The sequence below is a fragment of the Neophocaena asiaeorientalis genome, unplaced genomic scaffold (assembly GCF_003031525.2).
Source record: "Neophocaena asiaeorientalis asiaeorientalis breed wild unplaced genomic scaffold, Neophocaena_asiaeorientalis_V1.1 scaffold119, whole genome shotgun sequence".
NCBI lineage: Eukaryota > Metazoa > Chordata > Mammalia > Artiodactyla > Phocoenidae > Neophocaena > Neophocaena asiaeorientalis.
The window spans coordinates 2,729,257-2,748,870 of record NW_020175821.1 but is presented as its reverse complement, the minus strand read 5'-3'; the positions used below and the strand labels follow the sequence as shown (position 1 = coordinate 2,748,870).

Below are 19,614 nucleotides of genomic sequence, written 5' to 3'. Positions count from 1 at the left end.
TGTAACCACCACCACAATCAAGATATACAACATTCATATCACCTGAAAAAAATTCCCTTGTGCCCTATCGCAGTCAATCCCCAACCCCTTTCCCTAGCCCCAGGCAACCACTCATCTGCTTTCCTGTCACCATAGACTAGTTTTGTTTTTACTAGTTTCATATAATAGAATCATGCAGCATGTACTCTTTTGCATCTGGCATCTTTTGCTCAGCAAAATTTTTTCAGATTTGTCCATGTTATGTGCATGATAGTTTGTCCTTTTTATTGCTTAGTACTAGTCTGCTGTATGGATATACTGCTTTTGGTTTATCCATTCACGTGTTGCTGGAAATTAGGATTCCAGTTTAGGGCTATTAAGAATAAAGTCGGGACTTCCCTGGTGGCACAGTGGTTAAGAATCCACCTGCCAACGCAGGGGACACGGGTTCCATCCCTGGTCTGGAAAGATCCCACATGCCGTGGAGCAACTAGGCCCATGCACCACAACTAGAGAGCCTGCGTGCCAAAACTATTGAAGCTTGCACACCTAGAGCCCATGCTCCGCAACAAGAGAAGCCACCGCAATGAGAAGCCGGAGCAACTCAATGAAGAGTAGCCCCTGCTCACCGCAAGTAGAGAAAGCCCACGTGCAGCGACGAAGATCCAACGCAGCCAAAAATAATTAATTAATAAAAAAAGAATAAAGTCATCGTGAGCATTTGTGTCCAAGTCTTTGTGTAGATATATGCTTTCATTACTCTTGGAATAAATCCCTAGGAGTGGATTGTGGGGGTGAAACTGGCAAACTGTTTTCTATAGTGGTTGTACATTTTATTTTACTTTAAAGGGTGGTTTTTAGTTTCTTTTTTAATTAATTAAAAAAGACCCTGTGCGGCACACAGGGTCTTCGTTCAGGCATGCGGGATTTTTCGTTACGGTGCACGGTCTCTTCGTTGCGGCGCTCGGGCTTCTCTCTAGTTGTGGTGCACAGGTTTTCTCTTCTCTAGTTGTGGCGTATGGGCTCCAGAGTACATGGACTCTGTAGTTTGCAGAATGCAGGCTCTCTCGTTGAGGTGAGCGGGCTCAATAGTTGCGGCGCGCAGGCTTAGTTGCCCCGCATCATGTGGGATCTTAGTTCCCCGACCAAGAATCAAACCTGTGTCCCCTGCCTTGCAAGGTGGATTCTTTACCACTGGACCACCAGGGAAGTCCCGCCTGCTTGGATTTTGACTGTGATTGTAATGAATCTGTACATCAATTTGGGGATAATTTACATCTTAACAATACTGAGCTTTCCATGGTATATTTCCCATTTATTTACATCTTCTTTAGTTTCTTTCAGAAATATTTTGTAGTTTTCAATACACAAGTCTTGCATATATTTTATTGAGCATATCCTTAAAGATATCATGTTTTTGGACATTATTGTAAATGATATTTTAAAAAATTTCAGTTACTGATTGACCATTGCTAGTATTTTTTGTATACTCACATTTTTTTATATTGGCAGTGTACCCTGTAACATTGCTAAATTCACTTATGGGTTCTAGTAGCTTTTCGTAGATTCCTTAGGATTTTATATGCACATGATCACGTCATGTAAAAATACAATTTTACTTTTAAAACTTCTAATCTATATGCTTTTTCTTTATTTTTTCTGACTTTATTCCACTAGTTAGTACCTACAGTGCAATTTCTAATTGAAGTAGTGAGAGTAATTATCCTTTCTTGTTCTCTGTTATATGGGGGAAACATTCAGACTTTCACCATTATGAGTGTGATGTTAGTAATAGTTTTTTCCCCCAATTTAAAAAAATGTGGGGGCTTCCCTGGTGGTGCAGTGGTTGAGAGTCCGCCTGCCAATGCAGGGGACACGGGTTCGTGCCCCGGTCCGGGAAGATCCCACGTGCCGCGGAGCGGCTGGGCCTGTAAGCCATGGCTGCTGAGCCTGCGCGTCCGGAGCCTGTGCTCCGCAACGGGAGAGGCCACAGCAGTGAGAGGCCCGCGTACAAAAAAAAAAAAAAAAAATTAACATCTCATTCATTTTTAAATGTGCTGTTCACTGGTATTTTTAAAAATAAATTTATTTATTTACATTTTATTTTTGGCTGCATTGGGTCTTTGTTGCAGCGAGCGGGGGCTACGCTTCGTTGCAGTGCATGGGCTTCTCATTGCAGTGGCTTCTCTTGTTGCAGATCACGTACACTAGGCACGTAGGCTTCAGTAGTTGTGGCGCACGGGCTCTAGAGCGCAGGCTCAGTAGTTGTGGCGTACGGGCTTAGTTGGTCCGCGGCATGTGGGATCTTCCCAGACCAGGTGTCGAACCCATGTCCCCTGCATTGGCAGGCAGATTCTTAACCACTGCGCCACCAGGGAAGTCCTGTTCCCTGGTATGAAGTACCTTCATATTGCTGTGCAACCATCAATCTCCAGAATTCTTTCAACTTGCAAAATTGAAACTCTACAGACAATAACTCTCCACTTCTTTCTTCCAGCCCGAGCGACCACCATTCTACTTTCTGTCTCTATAATTTTGATTACTCTAGATACTCATATTTATTTTTTGTGACTGGCTATTTCATTAACCATAATGTACTCAAGTTTCATCCACATCATAGCATATTGCAGAATTTCCTTCCTTTTTAAGGCTGAATAACATTCCATTGTATGCATATACCACATTTTGCTTATCCATTCATCTGTTGATGGACACTTGGGTTGCTTCCACCTTTTGGCTATTGTTAATAATACTGTTATGAACATGGGAAACAAATATCTCTTCAACACTCTGTTTTCAGTTCGTTTGGGTATATATCCAGAAGTGGAACTGCTGGATAATATGGTAATTGTTTTCAATTTTTTGAGGAACACCATGCTGTTTTCCATAGTAGGCGCACCATTTTACATTCCCACCAACAGTGTACAAGTGTTTCAATTTGTCCACAACCTTTCAAACATTTATTTTCTGTTTTTTGATAGTAGCCATCCTAATGGGTGTGAGGTGGTATCTCGTTGTAGTTTTGATTTGCATTTCTCTAATGATTAGTGATGTTGAGCATCTTTTCATTTGCTGATTGGCCATTTGCATATCTTCTTTGGAGAAATGTCTATTCAAGTCTGTTGTTTGTTTTTGAATCAGGTTGTTTGGTTTTTTGTTGCTGAATTTTAGTTCTCTATATATTCTGGCTTTGAATCCCTTATCAAATACATGATTTGCAAACATATTCTCCCATTCTGTGGGTTGTCTTTTTATGCTTTTTTTTTTTTTTTTTTTGGCTGAGCAGCATGTGAGATCTTAGTTCCCCAACCATGACTCTCGAACACGTTTGCCCTGCAGTCCTGTAGTGGAAGTGCCGAGTCCTAACCACTGGACCACCAGGGAATTCCCTTTACTCTTTTAATATTGTCTTTTCGTGCACAAATTTTTACAATTTTCACAAAATCCAGTTTGTCTATTTTTTCTTTTTTTGCCCGTGACTTTGGTGTCAGTAGTAGGTTTTTTAAAAAAGAACTTTATTAAGTAGAGTAAGTCCCCTGCTAATCCTAGTTTGCTGACAGTTTTTTTGTTTTTGTTTTACCATGAATGGATGTAAAATTTTGTCAAAAAATTTTTTTCAGTAGCTACTGAGATAATCACATGGTCTTTCTCCTTTATTCTGTTAATTTGATGTATTGCATTTTCACATTAAACCACACTTGCATTCCTGGGATAAACTCCATTTGGTCATGATGTATTATTATTTTTATATATTTCTGGATTATATTGCCAACATTTTGTTACTGTTGCAACTTTAGTGTCTATGTTCATAAGATATATTTATCTGTAGTTTTCTTTTCTTGCAATTTTGTTGTCTGCTTTTCGTATATGGTAATGCTGGCCTCATAAAATGAGTTGGGAAGTGACCCTTCCTTTTTTTTTTCCTGGAAGGATTAGTATTATTGCTTCCTTAGATAGAAATTCACCAGAAAAGCTATCTGGGAACAAAGTTTGTCTTAGGGAAGGTTTTAAATTATGAATTCAATGCATTTAGTTGATTTTGGACTATTCAGGTTTTCTATTTCTTCTTGAATCAGTTTTGGTATCTTGTGTTTTTCAATGAATTTGTCCACTACAACTAAGTTTTTCAATTTGTGGGCATAGAATTGTTCACAGTAGTCCCTTGTTATCTTTTTTTTTTTTTAATATTATTATTTTTTTTTGGCTGCGTTGCGTCTTTGTTGCTGCGCGTGGGCTTTCTCTAGTTGCGGTGGGTGGGGGCTACTCTTCATTGCGGTGCTCAGGCTTCTCATTGTGGTGGCTTCTCTTGTTGCGGAGCACAGGCTCTAGGTGCACCGGGTTCAGTAGTTGTGACACAAGGGCTCAGTAGCTGTGGCTCGCAGGCTCTAGAGCACAGGCTCAGTATTTGTGGCACACGGGCTTAGCTGCTCCATGGCATGTGGGATCCTCCCAAACCAGGGCTCGAACCTGTGTCCCTTGCATTGACAGGCGGATTCTTATCCACTGCGTCACCAGGGAAGTCCCTATCCTTTTAATATATATACACAGGATCTGTAATAATAATCTTTCATTTCTGATATTGGTAATTTGTGCCTTTTTTTAAAAAAATCTTGGTCAGTGTGGGTGAAAGTTTAACAATTTTACTGATCTTACAGGTTTTGGTTTTATTGATTTTTTCTCTCCACTTTTTTTTTTTTTTTTTCAGTACGTGGGGCCCTCACTGTTGTGGCCTCTCCTGTTGCAGAGCACAGCGGCCATGGCTCACGGGCCCAGCCGCTCCACAGCATGTGGGATCTTCCCGGACCGGGGCACAAACCTGTGTCCCCTGCATCGGCAGGCGGACTCTCAACCACTGTGCCATCAGGGAAGCCCTCTCCACTTTTATTGATTTCTATTCTCTTTTTTAAATTTTTATTTATTTATGGCTGTGTTGGGTCTTCATTTCTGTGCAAGGGCTTTCTCTAGTTGCGGCAAGTGGGGGCCACTCTTCCTTGCGGTGCGCGGGCCTCTCACTATCGCGGCCTCTCTTGTTGCGGAGCACAGGCTCCAGACGCGCAGGCTCAGTAATTGTGGCTCACGGGCCTAGTTGCTCTGCAGCATGTGGGATCTTCCCAGACCAGGGCTCGAACCCGTGCCCCCTGCATTGGCAGGCAGATTCTCAACCACTGCACTACCAGGGAAGCCTGTTGATTTCTATTCTTATCATTATTTGTTTCATCCTACTTAGCCCAAGTTTAATTTATTCTTCCTTTTCTAGCTTAAGATGGAAGCTGAGATCACTGGTTTTAGATCTTTCTTGTTTTATTGTGTAAGTATTTAAAGATATAAGTTTCCTTCTATGCTTAGCTTGAGCTGCTTTTTACTGCAACCAATAGTAAAAGTACACATACTCTAGCATACAACAGAGAAAAAAAGTTTCACAAAATGATACTTTTCTTTACTATGTATAATGCACTCTGATATTCTCTATACTATTCCATTGTTTAAGAAATGCTGTTCATGACTGACTAAATTGAAGCATAGTTTCGACATTTTTTTTGACATTTTTTATTTGCAATATATATATTAAGATTGGGTTGCTAATTATACCCTGATTACAATTTGACAGCTTTTCCTGTTTAAGGAGATCTACTAAATTATAGAGTTACAGGCTCAACTCCTGTTGAGTATGTGGAATAGAATGTATTAAATTTTGTCTTAGGGTAAACCTAGCAATTTAGCTAAGATTCTTTCTCATTTCGTATAACAATAAATATCATTTTCTATGACATCCCTGATGAGAGTTCCAAGACATTTCAAAGATGTCTTTCATCATGAGTATATAGACTTTGGTTTTATTTTAGGGTTTATATGATTAAAATATTTTACCCATAATAATGTCCTTACTTAGAGATCAGGGACATTTATCAGAATTCAAATATTCCCAGTATGTATGTTTTCATTAATCTTCATGGTATCTAATGCAGGTAAGTTACAAAAAATGACAGGAAACCTTTCAGGTTTATGGATAAAGAAGTTAGAATTTTGAAAGTCAAAAACATGCAATGCCTCTCAAGAAAAAAATCTAATGCTCTCAATGGTGCATCATTACTACAAAAATTGGAGTGGCAATATAATTGGTTAACACTTTTGAAAAGTAACTTAGCAGGAGCTGTAAAAAACAAAACCAAGAAAACCTCTTTGACCTACTTCTGGAATTTCATTCTGACAAAATGATTCAAAACATGGAAAATGCAGGAAATAAGGAATGGAAACACCCTGAATATACCAAAACAGAGCTAAGTAAACCATGGTGTATCCCCTTAGAAATATTATGTAGTCATAAATATCTTGGGAATTCCCTGGCGGTCCAGTGGTTGGGACTCTGCGCTTTCACTGCTGAGGGCCCAGGTTTGATCCCTGGTTAGGGAACTAAGATCCCACAAGCCATGCAGAAAAAAAAAAAAAATCTTGGTACTTCCCTAGTGGCACAGTGGTTAAGAACCACCTGCCAATGCAGGGGACACGGGTTCGATCCCTGGTCCGGGAAGATCCCACATGCCACGGAGCAACTAAGGCCGTGTGCCACAACTACTGAGCCTGCGCTCTAGAGCCCGTGAGCCACAGCTACTGAGCCTGCACACCACAACTACTGAAGCCCACACGCCTAGAGCTCCACAACAAGAGAAGCCACCTCCTGTGCACCACAAGGAAGAGTAGCCCCCGCTCGCTGCAACTAGAGGAAGCCCACGTGCACCACTGAAGACCCAACGCAGCCAAAAATAAATTTAAAAAAATATATTTAAAAAATCTTCACAAAGGGCGTATAACAGCATAGGAAAACATTCATAAAGTAGAGTGTATATATATAACTATGTAGAGGGTAAAATCTATGCATAAACACTGACATTAACAAAAATATTACCTGATTTTTCTGTTGGGTTAGAGAAATGAGTAAATTTTTTCTTATTTTCCTCTATTTTCCAAATTCTATTTAATAGCATATTAATTTAAAAATGAAACATCTGTTTAAAATGTTGGTTGTTAGGATTATAAAATGGAGAAATACTTGATATAAAAAACACAATAAACGTATTTACGGTATGGTTGTGATGGTGTGTGTGTAGAGAGATAGAGAATGAGAGAGGAAAAATTGAAAGAAAAGTGCCAAAATGCTAGGAAGGGTTGTATAATGTAGGATGATAGTTGAGTGTTTTTTTCTCATTATTTTCTAAATTTTTCTGTAAGGTATTTATTTATTTATTATTATCTTTTTTTTTTTTTGCAGTATGCGGGCCTCTCACTGCTGTGGCCTCTCCCGTTGCGGAGCACAGGCTCCGGACGCGCAGGCTCAGCGGCCATGGCTCACGGGCCTAGCCGCTCCATGGCATGTGGGATCTTCCCGGACCGGGGCAGGAATCCGTGTCCCCTGCATCGGCAGGCGGACTCTCAACGACTGCGCCACCAGGGAAGCCCTGTAAGGTATTTATTGATGTTACCTTTATAGTAAATGCCTTTTTGATAAGTACACCTGGCTAATCACCCTCAGCTCCCCAAGTATGCACCAAGCCTTATCTTGGCTTGCTGCTGTGACTTGCCTTGTGTCAAAACAACGACAGGGCTATAGTGTATTAAAATTCTTTTTTTTTTTTTTATCTGCGTTGGGTCTTCGTTGCTGTGCGTGAGCTTTCTCTAGTTGTGGCGAGCCGGGGCTACTCTTCATTGGGGTGCACAGACTTCTCATTGTGGTGGCTTCTCTTGTTGCAGAGCACAGGCTCTAGGTGCATGGGCTTCAGTAGTTGTGGCACGTGGGCTCTAGTGTGCGCGGGCTTCAGTAGTTGCAGTGCACGGGCTTAGTTGCTCCACGGCATGTGGGATCTTCCCAGACCAGGGATCGAACCCATGTCCCCTGCATTGGCAGGTGGATTCTTAACCACTGTGCCACCAGGGAAGTCCCAGTGTATTAAAATTATGTTGTGTCATGTTAGGCTTTATCAAGCTCACAGCCAGACTGGAGGCAAAGCTGCTGCAATGATTTTTCATACTATAGTTGAAAGAACACTGCATGGACCAAGAAGTAAGAAACACTGGTTCTATTCTCAGTGCAGCACTTTTCTTCAGGCAAGTCATTTAACTCTGTTTCCTAATTCCCAAATTAAAAGGATCAGATTGCTTGTGAGAATCTCTAACTGCAGATCATGTACAGAAAGGTCAGACCTGAGTAGGACAGATGCAGGAATTCGGTGTAGACTGAAGCAAGACTCCAAGAGTTTGGAAAAGCAGGCAGTATGGTTTATAAACTCTCAACTAGAAAAATACAGAGTAAGAACTCAACAATTGGTTGGGTCAAGAACCAAAGATTTTCCAAAATCTGAGCAAAATTTAGATAAGAAATCTAAGTAATGGCACAGAGCACTAGCAGCAGGGCTTGAAGAACCCAGGGATTTTTTTTTTCACTCTATCCAGCAAAGGACAGAAGTTCATGGTTGGATCTGAGCACATGGAATTTAGGTAGGCACTCCAGGCTAGAATGAGAATATGGAGAAAAATGCAGTTCCAGTTATGTGACCGTTTCACTAAGAAAATATTGTGATGAAACCCGGAAGGCTCATTTAGTTCTGAGAGTCAAAGTACTTCTCAAATAGCAGTGTCCAATAGAACTTTCTGGAATGATGGAAATGTTCTATATCTGTGATGTTCAATATGGTAGCCACTGGGTACATCAAACTATTGAGTATTGGACATATGGCAAGTGCAACTGAGGAACTGAATTCTTAATTTTATTTCATTTTAATCAATTTAATTTTAAATTTCAATAGCCACATATAACTACCATATTGAGCAGTACAGCAAAGGTCCAACAGAATCCTGTTCTTTATTAGTCACAAAATACATAATGAAAGAAGAATCCTTTTTTTTTTAATATGAAGAACGTCACATTTTTCTTTGTAGCCTGTATATTTACATGTATGTATGTATAAAAATTGTGTGTGGTATGGTTCCATAAGAAGCTAAATCAATTCTATGAATTTCACAGAAATTCATGCCCTTCCCAGAGTAAACCTAGATTAACCACTTTCTGGGCTCAACCTGAAAACACATTCACCCAGAATGAACCAGAAACCACCTTGGCCTCCAATGACCTTCTAAACTATGGACAAAGTGAGGGACAGCAACTGCAGGGCTGAGCTGACTGCTCTTAGTCCTGCCTTCATCTTAAGCTTAGACCAGATCTGGGCTCTGGGATTTGGAAGACACAGCTGTTCTTTCAGTGGTACTCATGATAGAATCAATGAGCACAGACAAGGATGTTCCTAATTATAGACTGTCCCTGTCTCCCCTAAGTAGTAGAGGCCTGTATAACAGTCAAATTACAGATTTCTAGGGAATTCCCTGGCAGTCCAATGGTTAGGGCTTGGTGCTTTCATTGAGGTGGCCCAGGTTCTATCCCTGGTCAAGGAACTAGGATCCCACAGGCCGTGCAGGGCCGGAAAAAAAAAAAAAAAGTTACAGATTTCTCACTGGATTCTAGACCTAGAAATGCAGACACATTCCAATTTATTCCTACCCTGACCCAATGAAGAAAAGTGAGAGATAACCTAATACCAACCAGGTTTACTGGTTATTATTCACAAAAGAATGAGCAACTTGCAAGTATTCAACATAAAAAGGGCTCAGTACAGGCTACCTTCCTTTCACCCTAAGAAGGCATACTAACTCCAGGCAAATATAGTGGAATCAAACTTCAAGTTTACATAATAGCCATACTCTAAAGAAGGCCCTGCTTTGTTAGGGAAATGGACAAAACTCTCTAAAAGTAAATGGAATGAAAAGAAATTAAAACTGGGATATTGATTCCTGTAATAACATAAACTATTGTTTGTCTATGACATAAGACAGACCAAACATTTAAAATTCAAAAATAAAGTTAATATTTTTCATCTTTATTGAGGTATAATTGACAAAGTTAATATTCTAAAAAGGAAAAAAGTACAGGTAAAGTTGTCAGGTACTAGTATTTTTAAACTTATGGCTAAGAGTTTTACCAACATCCTTCAAGCCAGAAAAAACAACAAAAAATTTAAAGTATAGATTCTTCCACACACTAAGTCCAAAATTTTTCCCTTCTTCAAATCCTTTAAACCCAAATTTTGAGAAATAATTCAGTTTGGCCACAGGGAACATTTCTACACAGTGACATAATCAGAACGTTTACTTCTTCCATTATTTAACTTATTCATTCCCATCCTAATCAAATTCTAAGAATATAGGAGCAAGCAAGAGGATATAATTTCCCCCAAAGCCTGTGACTAATTTACAGCACAAGAAACTTAAGCACTGAGGAAGGCCTTGATGGCAGAGGAAATAAGCCACCTTTATTGGCCTCAAGAACAAACTGCAGATCTCTAAGGCAGATTGGGAGAATCTGGATTTATCCAGGAATCAGTCTTCTCCAAAGCTGGGCAGGGAGGATGTGTGGGAAGCACAGCCTTTCTAAAAGGATGAAAAATGTCACTTGGAGACACTCTGGTTTCCTGAGGAAAGGAAGGAGACACTAAAACATCTTGTTTTGTACATTTTAGATCTTCCTTGTTTTCCACCATCAGTAACTGTTCTATCTCCTCTTTCAAAGATAAATTTGTCTGAAACTCTTGTTTAGGTATCTTGAGGTATTCTTTTAGAGTTATTCTCTGGTCCTTAAACCCCTCTGACTCAGGGCAAATTCGTTTGTTACTGGAATCTTCACTGACTTCTTCCTTTATGGGAGGTAGATGTTGAGATTCCGCTGTGGTTTGCTTACTCTTAGATTCTTCTTTTAGCAAATTTACATCCTTGTGAGATGTAAAATTTGGAGCTTTATCTAGCCTAGAATTTTTACAAAGTAAGAAACCTCTTACTTTCCCCTTTTTCCCTGCTGTCTCTGTCATAGACTTCTTTGGATGTAGTACTGTCCTTATTAGGAGTCCCTGCGCATTTACTCTATATTCTTTTGCAGCTCTCTCTCTGCGCTGTCTCTGGAAGTCCTTCAGTCGAAGCAGTTCCTCTGGGAGCTCCATACATGTACGCTAAGAAAAGAAAATGAACACAAGTCTACTATAACTAAACTTCTGAATATGGTCCTTAAAATCACGTTAAAATCACTTCTACTACACTTAGTATTTGGCAAGCAATGGTCTATTCAAATGTGTTCTTATAGCACCCTCTAGTGTCTTCAACTATAGTAGTACTATTTTTCAAGTAATTTAAATATTTTTAATCCAATTTTGTGTGTATGTTGTGCATGTGTGTACATATAAAGATTATACAATGAAAAGTAAGGGTCCATTCCAACCTCGCCCCAACTGCCTTAGCAGGTGCATCCTCTAAAAAGCAGCTTCTTCTGTAGCCTCCAGAGACAGTCTTTGCATATATGATCCCTTACTAAATATTTATCTATTCATTGGATTACATTTTTCAATTTTTATTTCCCCCCAACTTTTTATTTTGATAACTCTTTCTAAAATTATTTTATACAAATGGCTACATAATATTATATATTCTTCTTCTTCTTGATTTTTCCAACTAAAAATTCTGTCTTGGAGATTTTTCCATATTGACAATTTTAATGGCTGTATGGATATACAATAGTTTGTTTAACCAAACCCTTGTGGATGGATATTTGGGTTGTCTTCAGTATTTTTTCATTACATAAATGCTACAATAAAGAATATATTAAGAAAATGTCCTCTTTGTTACATGAGGCAAATAATTTTTCCTAGGTTGCTTTCCTTTTGACTTTGTTCACAGTATTTTCGCCATACAAAAATTTTAAAGTCATATTTATTCATCTTTTATGAGTTCTGAGTATTTCTGTATTGCATAGAAAAGCATTTCCTCATACAACTCAATAGCAAAAATGCAAATACTCTAATTTAAAAGTGAGCAAAGGACCTGAATAGATAATTTTCCAAAGAAGATATTTAGATGGCTAACAGGTACATGAAAAGGTGCTCAAGTCACTAGTTATCAGGGAAATGCAAATCAAAACCACAATGAGGTGTTACTGACACCTGTTAAGATGGCTATTATCAAAAAGACAGATAACAAGTGTTGGTGAGAATGTGGAGAAAAGGGAACTCATATGCTGTTGATCGGAATGTAAATTGATGCAATTTACATTACCATGTAAAACAGTGGAAAACAACGTGGATGTTCCTCAAAAAATTAAAAATAGAACTATTATATGGTCCAGCAATCCCACGTCTGGGTACATATCCGAAGCATATGAAAATAGGATCGCAAAGAGATATGTACATTCCCTTGTTCACTGCATCATAATTCACAATAGTCACAATATGTAAACAACCTGTGTCTATCAATAGATAAATGGATAAAGATGTGGTGTATATACATTATACAATACAATATTCTATACAATAGAATATTATTCAGCCATAAAAAAGAAGGCAGTCCTGCCATCTGCAACAATATGTTTGAACTTGGAGGGTATTATGCTAAGTGAAATAAGCCAGACAAAGACAAATACTGCACAGTATCACTTATATATGAAATCTTAAAAAACAAAAACAAAAATCTGATTTCATAAAAACAGAGAATAGAATGGGGGTTCCCAGGGGTTGAGGGAGAGGAAAATGGGGAGATGTAGGTCAGAGGGTACAAACTTTCAGTTATAAGAAGAATAAGTTCTGAGGATCTAATGCACAGCATGGTTACTGCAGTTAATAGTTCAGTCTTATATACTTGAAAGTTTCTGAGAGTAGATCTTGAGCATTCTCACTACATAAAAAAAAGTTAGCTATGAGGTGATGGATGTTAGTTATCTTGATCTTGGTAATCATTCCACAATGTATATCAAATCATCACAATGTACACTTTAAATATACACAATTAATTTTGTCAACTATTCCTCAGTAAAGTTGGGGGAGGGGACATATTCCCTACTGTGACATAATTTTCTTTTAATACTCTTAAAAAATATTTATTTACTTATTTATTTAGCTGCACTGGGTCTTAGTTGCAGCACATGGGATCTTCACTGCCACATGTGGGATCTAGTTCTAATACTTTTTTTTTTTTTTTTTTACACGGGCCTCTCACTGCTGTGGCCTCTCCAGTTGCGGAGCACAGGCTCCGGACGCGCAGGCTCAGCGGCCATGGCTCATGGGCCTAGCTGCTCCCCGGCATGTGGGATCTTCCCGGACCGGGGCACAAACCCACGTCCCCTGCATCGGCAGGCGGACTCTCAACCACTGCACCACCAGAGAAGCCCCTTCAATACTTTTATAATTCTAGTTCTTACATAAATACTTGATCCATGGGATTTATTTTGGTGTAGCAGAAAGAGATAACAATCCAACTCTGATTCTCCTCCCCCACAATGGTTAGTCAATTGCCTGAGGCCATTTACTAAATACTTATCTTTTTCTCATTGATTGGAAATTTTACCTTTATCTCAACCATTACTGATATATATGAGATCTATTTCTGGGTTCTCTATTCCATCGATCTGCCTATACATGTACCGCTCATATTTAGTGTAGACATGTTTTAATATCTGACAGGACTATTCTTATTTATGCTTATTTATCTCTATAAACACTATAATCACAGTTTGCCAAAGTAATTATGGCTTTAGCATTTTTCTTAAAAGAAAGTTAAATTTAAAAGTTAATTTAGGGGGGTTCCCTGGTGGCCCAGTGGTTAAGAACCCACCTGCCAATGAAGGGGACACGGGTTTGAGCCCTGGCCCGGGAAGATCCTACATGCCGTGGAGCAATTAAGCCCGTGAGCCACAACTACTGAGCCCACATGCCACAACTACTGAAGCCCCCGCACCTAGAGCCTGTGCTCCACAACAAGAGAAGCCACCGCAATGAGAAGCCCGCGCATCACAACGAAGCGTAGCCCCCGCTTGCTGCAATTGGAGAAAGCCCGTGCACAGCAACAAAGACCCAATGCAACCAAAAATATAAATAATAAATAAACTAATTTTTTTTTAAAGTTAATTTAGGAATAACTGATTGCCAAAAATACTTAATGTCCCCATTCATTTAAGTCCTCTTTTATGCCATTCAGTAATACTTTAACATTTTTTTATCTCTATATTTCACATTTCTTGTTAGATTTATTTCTAGATAATCTATTTTTTGTTACAATTATAAATGAATTTTTCCCCCATTATATTCTGTAGTTGTGTACAGGGATATAGGAAAGCTATTAAGTTTTATGTTATATTTGTACCCATTTTACTAAACTGTCTTTTTGTTTTTGGCAATCTTTTTCAATTGATTCTCTTCAGTATTCAGGTATATCATAGGCAAGTCATCATTCCTATTCCTCCTGTTCAATTTTTATAGTTCATCTTTTTTTTTCTAACCTCACTGGCTAATAGCGTCAGAAACTATTAAAGTAGTGGCGATAGTCACCATTTCTGTATTAAAGTAGTGGCGATAGTCACCATTTCTGTATTAAAGTAGTGGTGATAGTCACCATTTCTGTATATTTCTTGATATTGATGTTCCCAGTCAAATATTAGGTAGTCTTCTTGCCTGAGATATATGTTTTATCATGTTAAAGTACCTATTCCAACTTTAATCAATAATGTATATAGAATATTATCAAATTTTTTCAGCAATAAACAGTGAGAACAAAATATTAAAAAGTTAAATTGTCCTTGGCTTTACAATGATAAATGAAAAACATTAAAATTCTCCAATCAAGCAAACTATGAAAGGATTTTTACATTGATCTTTTCTTGTTAAACAGTGAGAGCAAAATATAAAAAAGTTACAAAATAACTTTTTCAGCATTTATGAGATAATCATAAGATTTCTTGGTCCCAATAAAATACAGAATTTAATATAATATTAAATATTAATAAATATTAATATAATATTAAACCATGCTTGTAACTAGAATCGAGAGACACATTAATAGAAAAGTATAATATATCTAAGTGGAGTTTGTACAAAAATGCTATTATTTTATTTAGGATTTTGCATCAGTATTCCTAAATGAGAACTGTTTATAGCAGTAGCCTGTGAACTTTTTATGTAAGGAGTCAAATAATAAACATTTTAGGCTTTGTAAGCCACAAGCATACTTTTTTTTTTTTAACAATCCTTTAAGACTATAAAAATCATTCTTAGATTGTGAGCTTTACAAAAATAGGCCATGGGCCAGAGTTGGCCTAATGCAATAGTTTGCCAACAATATAAGTTTTCTTATATTGTGCTGGCTTCATAAAAATAACTAATGAAATTTACCCTTTCTTTGAAAGATATATTTATTGGAAACATAACTTAATATTGTGAGAAAAATTGGTACAATATTTAAGAAAGGAGTTAGGACTTCTAGCACATCAACTTTTAGTTTTATTGAAATGCACATCACCAGTTGCATCATATGAAATAAATGTCAGTGATCATAAAATATATATATATATTGAAAAAAAGTGCTTAAGGAGCTGAATTAAGCCCAAGCTATAGCCGCTTCAAGAATATTTATCATCAAGTCTGCTGAAAGAAATTTGGTGCAGCTGTGAACAGTGGGTATCACTGTGGCCCCCATGAGGACACAGAGGTCCTGAAAACACAGCCACAGAGAGTGGCACCTACCTCCATGCCTCCCAGCCAGTCTGCAGACCCTTCTCGGTAGGTGTTTAGGTACCCGTCCACCAGGGTAGTTAGATCAGACATCATTTCATCTAGAAGTACCAAGCGAAGGGGCAGCAGGTAGGTAGCTTCCAAGGCCAAAATTTTTAGCAAAGAGGGTGAAAGAGGTCGTGTGAACCATAGTTCTGGGTTTTCCTAGAGACACCAAAACAATTTTCTCTGAATAGTAAGCAAATCTTTAAAGAAAATAATGGTTTATCTAAGTGCTGCTTAACTTAAATCACCATTACTGTCATTTTCTTCAATTATTACCTTCTACTTTCACACTATGGCTAGCCTTCTGAGAATATACACACATACACACACTTATTGTGTGTATACAGTGAGTGTGTGTATGTGATGGGGGAAAGATGTGGGGAGGGAGGGAGGGAAGAAGAGAGAGAGAGAGATCAGAGCTTCTCATTCAAAACTGGAGGCAGCAGGACTGATTAGATTATATGGCCAAAATTGCAGCCAATACGGTCATGACCTAAGTTTGCATACAAGGCTATTAGAAGCTGAAGAAAATCTATCTTACTTTGGGAGAAATAATTGGCATGATTTTTGTTCCACTGCCTTAATCCAAATTCCCAATAAAATCCCCACTTGTCCAATTGAAAATTTATTTCAGAGTACTTTTTAATTGATAACCAACAAATCTGGATGCTGGCTTTTTTCCACTTGAGACCACAAACAAACTGTTCCCATTTGGAACAACTAAGATTCTGGCAATGTTCATACGCTTACACAGCAGCTGTCATTTCTCTATATAATATGCTGATAATCCCACTCGCAAGACACTTGAAAATATTAATGTTATATGGGACATACGCTAATACTCACCCGAATCCGTTTTTGTCTCTCTTCCAGAAAGGAGAGATATTTAGGGGCTATTTTAAGGTGTCTGATTAAACTCTCCTGTAAAGTACTAATGCAGTTTGGAAGAAAGCCGCCTGTTTCCATGGAAAATTGAAGGACATCTGCTACCTGTGGCATTAAAAAAAGACAAACAGACCAGTCTGTAGGATATATACAGAGAGCTATCTCATGACAGAAATAGCAGAAATACATTTAGAGAAACATCTTTAAATACCATTTTTCCCAAGGACCCATATGATAGACAATGCCATTAGAAAATTTAAAGTTGTTAGGTTATCCTATTCTGAAAAATTAGAAAAAAAAAAAAGAAAAGAAAAAGAAAAAGGATCACCCAACTTTAATGTGTCCCTTTCTATTTTCTTTTCCACTTCTTTTATTTGCCTGCCTTATGATTATTACTCTTTGGTGCCTTCAAGGAATGGGGAAAGGAAGATGAAATTAAAGAATTACTTCTACTTATTAGCAACTCTGGTAAAGTTTTGGTAAGGAAAGCTAATAAAATTAAGAATTGGAATCATTATTTGTCTGTGTGTGGCAGGCTAAATAACAGCCCCCAAATATATCCACATCCTAATTCCTGGACCTGTGAATGTTATCTTAAATGGCGAAATGGACTTTGCTGCTGTGATTAGTTAAGGATATTGAGATAGGGAGATTAACTTGAATTATCCAGATGGGCCCTAAATGTAATCACAAGTATTCTTATAAGACGAGGCAGAGGGAGATTTTACTACAGCCAGAAGAGAAGGTGATGTGATGATGAAAGCAGAGATTGGTGCACTGTGAAGATAGAAGGAGCCACAAGCCAAAGAACACAGGTGAAAGCTGAAAAGCAAGGAAACAGACTGTCCTCTCAGAGCCTCCAGAAGAAACCAGCCCTGCTGACACCTTGACTTTCACCCAGTGCAAATGATTTCAGACGTCTGACCTCCAGAACTGTAAGAGAGTAAATTTATGTGTTTTTTTTGTTTGTTTGTTTGTTTCGGTACGTGGGCCTCTCACTGTTGTGGCCTCTCCTGTTGCGGAGCACAGGCTCCGGACGCGCAGGCTCAGCGGCCATGGCTCACGGGCCCAGCTGCTCCACGGCATGTGGGATCCTCCCAGACCGGAGCACGAACCCGTGTCCCCTGCATCGGCAGGCGGACTCTCAACCACTGCGCCACCAGGGAAGCCCTAAATTTATGTTTTAAGCCACAAAATTTGTGGTGATTAGTTACAACAGCAATAGGAAACTAATACACTGTGTTAAAGGAAAACAAATTGAAATAATTCTGAATTCCTGCTTCTTGTACTATGAAAATCTGAAAAGAAAAATATGGAAAGATATGCCAATGTCTTTATTAGACAATACATATGAGGTCTAATCAAGAAGCCTGATGGCCTCAAGGGAACAATGAGCAACTGTGTTACATTTTGGAGTAAGCATAGAAGCAATCTCTATATAGTGAATGCTCTTGAAAGAAGACCCAAAGGAACATGTAAACAAGAGAAGTGGAACAAAGTTCATTACAAGCAGATACATAAAGAGCAAACTTAAACCACATACAATAACATAAAGTTGAACTTTTAGGAATTTCTGTTAAAAAATAATTGGCTAACTCATTATTTTAACCCCTCTCCAAAGGCTCTAGGTTTATATATTCAAGATCTCCCTTTCATGGCATTAACCTAGAAGACTAGAAGAACTTAAAGAATACATAATGAAAACTAGTGGGTTTATGGCTCTCACAGCCAAACCAGAAACCCAGATCTAGTATAATCTGGGAATTTCTCATTTCTCTAGGTCCTTTAGATCAGAGAAAAACCGCTTATCTTCAGGCTATCTGGGGCCAGTATAGGCTTTGGGGGAACATCTAGGACAACCTGCATCCCTGAGCTAGATGCCAATTAGCCATCAGCCTTAACTGATACATATGTGGTAAAGGCATAGACGTGACTGACTGTCCACCTCACAGTAAGAATCCATGTCAGATTTCCAAATGACCCCAAAATTGTTTGAGTTTCTGAATGCTACAGAGTATGGAGCTTGCTTCTTATTTGAACATTTCTGGAGCAAAATGAAGGGAAAAAACCCTAAATAATTACAAGTAACTTTTCTCCAGTACTTCTTCAGTGCACCAAATGTTCTCACATATTGTACAAACATCTTACATGAGAAGTGGGCAGGAATGAGGCACACACAACAAGACTTTCAATCACTCATCAGACAAGGCCTATTTTCTACAGGAGCTATATACACTGCATTGATTCCAGTGTTTCCCTGCCTGTACCTGGGTGTCAAAGACATTATTCAGCAAAATTCCATACTGATGAGAGAGGCAATCAGAAAGCCAACGACAATCATGGATAACCTAAGGAATCAGAAGACAGAGAAAGAGTTATTAGAACCTGGCTGTTATTCTTACTAGCAGATGAATCAGCTTACACACTCACCTTCAAAATTCTCTTGTCTTCTAATACCATCTGAAGTCCATTGCTGAAAACACGACTTCCCAGAAGGAAAATGTCAAATAAGTAAACTCGGCTATTTGTGGCCACCTACAACAGACCATCCAGACACACATAAGAAAGAACTAGGGAAGGGGATCTGAGGATCAAGAAAGGCATGTGAGGGCTTTCCTGGTGGTGCAGTGGTTGAGAGTCCGCCTGCCGATGCAGGGGACACGGGTTCGTGCCCCAGTCCGGGAAAATCCCACATGCCGCGGAGCGGCTGGGCCCATGAGCCATGGCCACTGAGCCTGTGCATCCGGAGCCTGTGCTCCACAACGGGAGAGGCCACAACGGTGAGAGGCCCGCATACTGCAAAAAAAAAAAAACAACAACAACAAAGAAAAGCATGTGAAAAATATTTAAGAGCCTCATCTTTAAAGTAAACAATAGGCACTCATTGATTCTTAGGGAAAACAGGTTTAAATTTCCTTAAGTAAGAAAAAAAAAACCCACAAAAACACTATCACTGTGATTTTCAAAAGGAAAGAAAAGGACAAGCTAGTAGTTTAGCCTTTAGCTTTTTTTCTTCTTTAATGTTTTATGTCTCACCTGTGGCATTCTAAAATGCAGGGATTATAGGTTTAAGGGAAATGAACAATATTTCACTCTCGATAACACCAAAGGCTATTTCTCT

At 38.7% G+C, this 19,614-nt stretch overlaps 1 protein-coding gene across 3 annotated transcripts in view; it reads right to left on the bottom strand.

Moving 5' to 3' along the window:
- Positions 1–9,900: 9,900 nt before the first annotated feature.
- The window catches only part of EXD1 (exonuclease 3'-5' domain containing 1), a 31,917-nt gene continuing 22,203 nt past the window's right edge, over positions 9,901–19,614 (bottom strand). For all 3 annotated transcript variants that reach the window (XM_024732627.1, XM_024732626.1, XM_024732628.1), the window contains 5 exons: positions 18,924–19,028; positions 18,761–18,841; positions 16,455–16,598; positions 15,576–15,767; positions 9,901–11,024 (listed from right to left, as the gene is read on the bottom strand). In XM_024732627.1, coding sequence (XP_024588395.1) covers positions 10,365–11,024; positions 15,576–15,767; positions 16,455–16,598; positions 18,761–18,841; positions 18,924–19,028 — 1,182 coding nt within the window. In that variant the 3' untranslated portion in view covers positions 9,901–10,364. The remainder of the gene's footprint in view (positions 11,025–15,575; positions 15,768–16,454; positions 16,599–18,760; positions 18,842–18,923; positions 19,029–19,614) is intronic.